The sequence below is a fragment of the Drosophila subobscura genome, chromosome E, assembly GCF_008121235.1.
Source record: "Drosophila subobscura isolate 14011-0131.10 chromosome E, UCBerk_Dsub_1.0, whole genome shotgun sequence".
Classification (NCBI taxonomy): Eukaryota; Metazoa; Arthropoda; class Insecta; order Diptera; family Drosophilidae; genus Drosophila; species Drosophila subobscura.
The window spans coordinates 14356542-14365650 of record NC_048531.1 but is presented as its reverse complement, the minus strand read 5'-3'; the positions used below and the strand labels follow the sequence as shown (position 1 = coordinate 14365650).

The following is a 9109-nucleotide window of genomic DNA, read 5'->3' as shown; positions in this document are numbered from 1 at the left end:
GAATGAGCGTGTGACTGGAAAGCAGAAAAGAGAGAAACCCAACAGCTGATCTAGCGGAGCTCAAACTGGTTTTCTCTGAACGAAACGTTGAAGTTCAAAATGTTTCGATGATGTTAAAAGTAGAACAGTTCCTGAAAAGGCACAGCTTTGGAGTTGACAGATACCAAAACCATACGTTTTTAGCGAGATCTTTTAACTATAATCTAAAGATATATAAACGGGTTTTCATTCATTGTGGCCTGAAGCGATTTTTCTTCATTTCAAAAATCTCCAAAGTTCCACAACTCCATAGAAAAAACAACTCCTCTCAAAAATGTTCTTCATATAATTGCAAATTTATTTCTATATGTATATTTATATATATCTTTTAATTCTTTTATATATATAATTTATAAATGTGTTCATTTTCTCAGAAAAAAAACCTACAAAAAATGTTTTAAAAACACAGCATAGATAAAAACATGTTGTTCTCCCCACAAATCACCGCGCTCTCTGGCAGGTGGGAAATAGGGTAGAGGATACCACATTTTGGGGGGGAATATACATACAATACAAATGTATCTACATGGGAACATACAATACAATTATTTATTGCTGTTCAATGATGCAACAACAACACGCCTACTATTGCTGAAGGAGACTTTAATGCTAAACATGCTGCTAAGCGGTAACCCTGCGCCTAATACGTACAACTAACTCTTAATTCTGGCCTAAGCATATCCTCACTTCTTTGCTTTAATTTACACAACTTAATATAACCAATCATCATATATCATTATCATATATTGTAAGTATTGTATTGTATTTTGTTTGCTTTTGCCACAGAATTTATGATACACATTATATTATTATATCGTATATGGTACTCTCTATGGTTTTCACATTCGCTTTGTTTCTTTGCATTTGCCAAAAATTGTTGATCAAAAATAGTTGAATTTTGCAGCGAGTTTCCTTGACATTCTTTCTCCGTTGCTATAATACAGATACAGATACGGATATTCTCTAAGCATTTTTGTATAGCACTATTTAAAGCTACAGCTTGTTGTGTGTGTGTGTGTTGTGTGTTTGTGTTGTGTCTGCGTTTAAACTATAATTGTACATGAAAGAACCACACCGCGCCAACAAGGATCAAAGCAGCATTTGACCATAAAGCATTCTAGCAAAAATCGTTAGCTAATCTACAAAATACACCTATAAACACATTCATCTGTATATCGGTATACATATATTATTATATGGTATATATCTTTAAATTACAATATATAAAAATATATATAGATGCGTTTATTTACTACTACCATATATATATATTTTTTATATGTATACGTACAAAAAAAATCATAAGCGTCTCGTTTACGGTTACATATTTTTGTTTGTTTTGTTTGCAAAAATTTCTGCATTTCTCTTTTGCTTTTTTATACGTTTTTCCCTTTTTGTTTTGTTTTTGACACATTTTTCTTTCCTCTCTTTCTTTCGAGCCGTCTTTGAGCCGACCCTGCCCGCTCAGGCATCCGATAGATCACTGTGGTAGGCAGTGGTGGGCGTGCTGCCGGCAACCTGCGTCTTCTGCTCATCATCCATGAGGCCATCCTCGACAAACTCGGCGGTGGCCTCGTGATGGTTCACCTGCGGCGACGAGGAGCTCTCGCCACAATTGGTGGCATACACATGTGGCCGACTGCCGCTGGGCAGCTGATTCGAGTCGTCTGTGTCCGCATCGCGAATCGAGTTGAACGCATTGCCAGAGTTGGCGTTGGGAGAGCAGGTGTCATCGTTTGGAGGATAGACGTGCCTGTGGTAGCTGCCACCGCCGCTGCCGCCACCACCGATGCTGCTGTCACCGTCCAGCTCCGCCTCCCGCACGCTGCCAAAGACGGGCGTGTGCGAGGAGCTCTTGCGCAGCGAGGCCGGTGGCGACCAGACCGTCTGGTAGAGCGGCGAGGCGAACACGTACATGTGGTTGCCGCCATACGACTCCATGTCGTAGCTGGGCTGGTAGGAGTCCGTCTCCAGGGGATTGTAGGTGGGCTGGTAGCGCGGCGTCTGCCGCAGGCTGGCCGACCCCGAGGCGCTGCCCGCATAGTGCGGCGTATCGTAGTTCTGCGACCGACTCGAGCTGCTCATGTGCAGCAGCGGCGCGTGCCCGCTGTGGCTGCCACCGGCACTGCTGCCTCCGCCGCCCATGCGATGCGCCGGCAAGGTGGCATAAATGCCACGATATGCCTCGTACGGCGTCTGCGGATAATAGGCATCGCTCCATCGGACATGATTCGGTGTGTAATCGCCTTTGGCGTACAGCTGCAAAAACCAGTGGAAAATGCGGGTTAGTAATCGATGGGGTGGAGGATTGTGGCAAAACTCACCTGAATGGGTCGACAAAAGCCCTTGTTCATGTGCCTGGGCACGCCCAAGGTGTAGCTGTGACTGAATCCCACCTCGGAGCTGAGCAAATACTCGTGGAATTTATTCGGAAAGAATTCGATTTGCTTGTAATTGTTGTAAATCTCCGGCTGCAAGGGAGAGAAGAGATTAATTTGGGGATCCTTTTCTTAGTTGACTCCCGACTTACCGTCAGATTCTTCTTCTTCTTGTAGCTGGCCCAGTTCTGGGCCTCCAAAATGAGCTTGCCCCCGGGCCGCAGCTGGTTGAACATTCGCTTGAAGGCCAGCTTGAGGCCAGCGTCGCCAAAGTTCAGGTGCATCCACTTGGTCACGGAGAGACACAGAATGAGATCGTATTGTTGCGTATCGTTGGCCATCAACGACTCGTCCTTGAGCACATAGTTCGTTTGCCGGAAGAAGACGTTCGCCGGGAACTGATTCTTGTTCGAGAGGTTCGGGGATTTTCCCGCCGGCGGCGGCAGTTGCGGCATGCCGCCGTACGTCAGCGGAAATGAGATGGGAAAGAATTCGTGCGGCTTCACCAGCAGTGCATCCAATTTGTGCTGCTGCTGCAGCTGCTCCTGATTCTGATGATTATGGTGGTGATGATGGTGATGTTGGTGGTGGTGGTGATGGTGTTGCGGATGGAGCAGCAGCTGCTGATCCTGCTGCGCCTTTCGTCGCTTCTTGCCGCGTCGCGTTTTCTTGTGCAGACTCCCGGCCGCTTCCTCCTCGTCCATGGGTTCGCTCTTTACCAGCTGCCCCGCCGTCGGCTCCTGCTTCACCTCCACCTTCACCTTCTCCTCCTTGGGTATGCGCACAAAGATGGACAGATTCCGCCGCGCGCGTCCCACTAGCTCCCGATCGATGTCGATGCCGAGAATGGTCTTTGGCGCCAGATGGCGGGCCACCGTGATGGTCATGTGGCCGACGTTGCAGCCAATGTCCAGGATGTCCTTGTTCTGGAAGAGCTCCACATGCCGCTGGAACACCTGCAGCCGCACGTCCCGGAACTCGTTCAGCTGCCGGAAGTCCACGTAGCGGTCAAAGTTGCCATAGCGATACTTCACCCCATCCGCCCGGAACTTGGGCAGCTTATGGAGCGGCGGTATCAGCGCCGGCTCCAGCATCAGCGTGGGCTCCTCCAGCTTCGGCTGCACCAGCAGCCCCGCTGCTGCTGCTGCTGTCTCCATTTCGCTGCCGCTGCTGGCCGTGGTGGCCGTGTCCGGCAGCAGGGAATCCTGCTCCCCGGCTGTATGCGACGTGGCTGCCGATGTGGTGCTCAGCGGGCTGCCCAGGCCCTGCTCCGACAAATCTGGCGTATCATCGCGTGGGATGTTCACTGTAAGCAAGCGGAAATCGGGTTTAATTAGAGGATTAAGAGGGTTGAGGCTGCGACTTACCTTCGATGAGTGGCAACTGTCTGGGCGGCTGCTCCTCTATGGGGCTGAGCACTTCCGTCTCGCTGAAGGACGTGGATCGTCGCGTGTTTGGTTTCCGTGCCCCGCTGGGCTGCAGCAAACGTGGCGGACGCTTCCATGCTCCAGGCTGTGGCACCACCGGGCTCACGATCTTGTCCATGCCATCGTGACGATGGAATTTCTGTAAAAAATGAAAAGAAAAAACTTCTTTAGATATGCGTCCATCCCGAGAGATTCTCCTCTTACCTTGCTCTTTTGAGAGTTGTTGCTTTCGCTGATTTTCCTCTTCCTGCCGCCGCCGCCTCCGCCGCTGCCGCTACCACTGCCCACGCTGGCCGCGCTGCTGCTGCCAAAGCTGAGACCTGTGCCGCCGACGCCGTAGCACGTGCTGCTTAAATCCAGGCGCAAATCCCGGCTGGCCTGTGCCCGCCTCTCGGCCAGTGTCGAGGCCACAGCCAGGGCTGCTGCCGAGGTCGACGCAGATGTTGCTGCACTCAGCAGCAGTTCTGTGGGGGCAGCCGCTGTCGCAGCGCCCTCGGACACTGCAATGGACACATGTTGCTGCTGCTGCTGTTGTTGTTTTTGTTGCTGCTGCTGCTGCTGCTGCTGTTGCTGATGTTGCTGCTGCTGCGGTGACGACGATGCAGCCGGCGGCGCTGTCGGCGATGAGAGCAGACTCATGTTGCATTCCATTTGTTCCGTTGCCGGAACAGCCGCCTCTGTGAGCGTGGGTGCCGTCATCTCTGCCGTCGCCATGGTAAGGGCCTGTGGAGAGCGCACATGCGCCTGCTGCTGGCCCATTTCCGCTGTTCCGCCCGATGCGGATGCCGGTGCGGCGGCTTCGCTCAGCAGCAAACTGATGGACGCAGCTGCGGCAGAGCCAGCGGCATTGAGTGGCGCCACTGGGGACGCAGCCGAGGAGGAGGTCCCCGCATCATCCAAGGAAACGGAAAGCGTTTCGCTGCCCTCGCCCCCATCGTCGCCTGCATGCGAGGTGTTGTTTGAGTCGAAACGTCTCCGCTTGCGGTTCTTCCGTGGCCTGTGCTGGCGGTGGTGGGCCTGCGGCTGTGCCTGCAACTTCAGGTGGCTGCCACGCGTCAGCATGCCGCCCCGCTTCATCGGCGACGTCAGCTGCTTCTCGTACTCCATCGAGTCGACGGGATCGAGCAGATGCAGCGGGTCATGGATGTTGGGCGGTATGATGACCTCCACCTTCGGGGGCGTCGTAATCGGCGACTGGCGCGGCGTCGTCGCCGGCGTGTTGTTGCTGCTCGAAGCATTCGAGGTGTTCTCGTGCTGCAGCGAGTTGAGGTTGAGGGGATCCGAGATATTGCCGCCCAGCAGGAACTTGGTGGGCGGCACAATCACCTCCTTCCGCAGCCGCTTCTCCGGCAGGAAGAACTTGGATCTTCCGCAGCAGTAGTGCACGGCATTGGCCGCCGCTGCGGCAGCTGCTGCACTGCCCGAGATGTTGCTGTTTCCGCTGAGAGAGCTGGTGTCCTTGTTACTCTGAGCATCCTTGCAGGAATTGACGCCACCACCCGTGGCATTGAGTCCACTGTTACCACCTGCCGCACCGCCTCCTCCTCCGCCGCCGCTGGTGCCATTGCATCCGGTGACCAGGCAGCACGTGTGATTGGCATTGTTTCCGGCGCACAGCACATGATGATGATGGCCCCTGAGGAGTAAAGCAAAAGGAATGGAATGAGCAAAAGGGAATGGAATGAGCAAAGGAATGGAATGGAATGAAATTCCGTTGGATTGAGGGAATTCACGTGTACCCGTATGACACTCGCTTAATTATTTATTGATTTTCTTTGCCACTTTGCTTCACTGCAGAAGCTCTTTTCTCCGCCAATTGGTTGATGTAACACAATTTAATTATTCACCAAATCCGACTCACTAAAAACTTTAAGCAAGTGTCATACCGGTACAAGTTCACCCCCATCGGATGCTCTCCATTTCGACGACTTCCGAATACCGTTACGAAACGTAACGCCACTAACCTGTGTGCCAGCATTTTCTTGTAGAGCTGCTGCTGTGACTTTAGTCCGTGCTTGTCCATCGCTCCAATAGAGATGCCATTGCCACCGCCAACACCCACCGTGCCGGCGGCAATCTGCGCCAGTCGCGTATTGTGGTGATGATGGTGTCCCCCGCCACCGCCGCTGCCGCCAGTGCCGCCGCCATGATGCGATCCACCATGATGGGCGGCCGAACCGCCGCCGCCACCGCCATGATGGTTCACATTACCGGATATTTGATTCTTGATATTCTGTATATTCTCCAGATCGGCCTTGTGGGCCGCCGCCACAGTGGGCAGCTGTCCGCCGCCACCCACAGCCGGAGGTTGCGTACCGGCCAGGCCGACGCCGCCACTTGCTCCACTGCTGCCATTGGGATGCGACTGAGCAATGCCGACACAGGCGCTGGCACTGTGTTTGCCGCTTGTCTTGTTGTGGCCCCGTTTGCTCCAGGCCTTGTTCTTGTTCTTCGGTCCCTGCTGCTGCTGCGGGGCACGGAACTGATGATGCTGCTGCTGCTGTTGCTGCTGGGGGGCTCCTGCCCCCGTTTGGGATTTGGTGGGAGGTGTGGGGGATTTGGATTTGGATTTCGCTGTTGATGTTGCAGATGTGGCCACTGTGCCACCGCCACTGCCACTACACTCTGGTTTCTGTTGTTCATGTGGTTGCTGATGGTGATGATTGTGGTGGTTCTGCTGCTGCTGCTGTTGCTGTCGCCGAGGACTGTGCTCCAAGCGGAGGGTGGGCGTCATGCTGGATCTGGTTACGCGACAATCTCCGGGACTATCGCTGAGCCTTTTATCCATCGTTTCAATGGGAAACTTCTGACATTGGTTATCCCTTTTCAATCGGGATTTTATTTTATATTTCTTTCACTTTTTATGAGTTTTAAAAATATTTTTAAATGTTTTAAATGGGTTTTCTTTTATAAAATTTTAATTTAATTTTAATGTTTGATATTTAATTTAAGTCGGATTTTATTTCGCTAATCCCGCAATAACTTTGATTTTTTAATTGTTGTATATCGAAATTCTAGAATATTTCATTGTTTTTAACACTTTTTCTATACATTTTATAGATAATTTCTATGTGGATATCTTAGTTTTCATATTGTTAATAGATTCACAATTATTTTAAGTGTATTTTCTTCTTATTTCTTTGTCTAATTTCACATAATCTCATTTCCTATTTATTTAATTGATTGCACTTCTGTTTTTTGTCTCTTTTGAGTATTTCAGTTTCAAGTTGCAGTCAAGGATCCACCTCAACCATTTTCACTTTCACAGTTGCCGATTTGCATGGAGTTTTCCATTTTCGTGGGTAGTTGCATTCAACACTCAGCATTTCATCTGAAGGATTCACCTGCAACGAAGGGCAAAACAAAATTGATGAAAATTAATTGCACAAAAATCTAATTGCTAGCAAAAACATCTCCGTCAATGAGCTTAGGGTTAAGGCTTCCCCTTGGCCGTTGGAGCTCCGTCTCTCTGGTTTCCCTCTGGCATTTTGCATTCATTATTTGCATAGCCAGAACCCAGAGGCAGAGGGAAAACTAGGGACTGCAAGAGGGACCGGGACTGGCACTGGCACTGCAACCGAAAGCAGCCCAACCATCCAACCAACCAACCAACTAACGACACAAACGAGCTTTGAAAAATTGAGTACAAACGTTGGCAGCAGGTACAACTCTCTACTCCCTGCTGCCTGCAATCCCTTTTGGGCCATGTCTAGCCTGGCATTAATATTTACATGGCAAATTGTGGACAGCACTGAGAGGCTTCTCTCGAGGCTCTTCCTCAACGGCAGCCACTCCCAGCAGTCAGTCCTTCCCCGCCACCTCCCTCCCTCCCGCACCGTTTGGCGGTTTTTGTGGGATTGCAACCAGCAACCAGGACACAGACATAGACACCATTCTGTCTCCCTCCACCCAAAAGTTCCACCCAAAGCTACGAAGAACCAACAAAAAATGCCAACAGTCGAAAACAGATTCTCGTGCAACTTGAAGAAGCAACAGAATGAAAGAGAAGCAGCAGCAAGCAGCAGAATACGAATAAAAAATGAGAGAAAACAAGTGAAGAATGAACAGCAAAAAGAAGAAGTTGCTTCCTTTTCAGTTCAGGCAAATAGCAAGGAGCAGTGGTGGGGAAAACTCTGGGTAGTAGTGGAAAACAAGTTGCATATAAATTTATTTCCCCTCATGTACGGAGTATTTGCTGCAGCAGCAGCCGGTCGCCTCCAATGAACAGCAGACAATGGCTAAAACCATATGACAGATGACAGGAAGATGCTTCCTCAAGCTTCGCTTTTAGACTGGAAATAATTTCTTAAGCAGTCCACACACAGATGCCACATTTGTGCTGCTGTGACAAGCAGCAACAAAAAACTGAGTGTAAGGAAAAGTATTTCTGTATATCTGCTGTAATGTATGTACATTTTCCTTGTTCAACACTGGAAACTGCGGTTCAACACTGGCAAGCGAGTAGTTTTCGCTGCACTTCGCTGATCCTTGACATACGCTTCTAACTCTCAGCATTTCATTTGGTAAATTCCCATCTCATTGGCATTACATTTCGTTGATTTTCCTTTGGAAATTCCTGCTTTATTTTTCTGTTTTGCTTTATTGAATTTCCCTTTCACACACACACAAAATTACAATTCCCTTTGAGAATTGAGTTGTTTATTAACGATAAATCGTGTGTGGGGTTTCAGTTACCGAGTTAATTAATTTTTGCTCTTTTCAGAGCGACAGAGACAGAGAGAGAGAGACACACAAACATATAGGAGCTCTGTCAGCCGCATCTATACCCATGGCTGGCATGCCCCTAGGGGCACCTCCTCTCTCTCTGTGCACAGTCAGCTCTCAACGAGAAGGCTATCGGAAATCAGAACAGGATTCCACTCTCTCTCTCTCTCTCTCTCTCTCTCTCTCTTTCTGTCCCTTTCTCTGACATCCGCCCAAAGGCACTTTTTATTTGCATATTTTTAGGCGCGCGAATGCGAAATGGGAACACAACACCCCACGCCTCACTCCCGCACCTCACACCGCACGGGGAGGAAAAGGTATGCCCCCAAGAAAATTTTAATTAAAATTTAAATATGCGCGCATTCTGTGCCGTGCCAAAAGGTTGCCACCTCCTGGCCCCGCCCCGTCCCGTCAACGGATGGGAAAGTGGAGCACAATGTGAAACGGAGACAGTGGCAGTGGCAGGAGTTGAAACAAAGAGGCAGCCAGGAGGCCAGAGCTCTCCCTTGAACATTTTCTGGAGTGACTTAATATAGCTAA

At 49.9% G+C, this 9109-nt stretch overlaps 1 protein-coding gene across 2 annotated transcripts in view; it reads right to left on the bottom strand.

The window, feature by feature from the left end:
* Nucleotides 1-1436: 1436 nt before the first annotated feature.
* The window catches only part of LOC117891756 (probable RNA methyltransferase bin3), a 41576-nt gene continuing 33903 nt past the window's right edge, over nucleotides 1437-9109 (bottom strand). For both annotated transcript variants that reach the window (XM_034797368.1, XM_034797367.1), the window contains exons 2-7: nucleotides 5809-7188; nucleotides 4049-5480; nucleotides 3785-3983; nucleotides 2570-3723; nucleotides 2364-2510; nucleotides 1437-2298 (exon numbers count right to left, since the gene is read on the bottom strand). In XM_034797368.1, coding sequence (XP_034653259.1) covers nucleotides 1504-2298; nucleotides 2364-2510; nucleotides 2570-3723; nucleotides 3785-3983; nucleotides 4049-5480; nucleotides 5809-6632 — 4551 coding nt within the window. In that variant the 5' untranslated portion in view covers nucleotides 6633-7188 and the 3' untranslated portion in view covers nucleotides 1437-1503. The remainder of the gene's footprint in view (nucleotides 2299-2363; nucleotides 2511-2569; nucleotides 3724-3784; nucleotides 3984-4048; nucleotides 5481-5808; nucleotides 7189-9109) is intronic.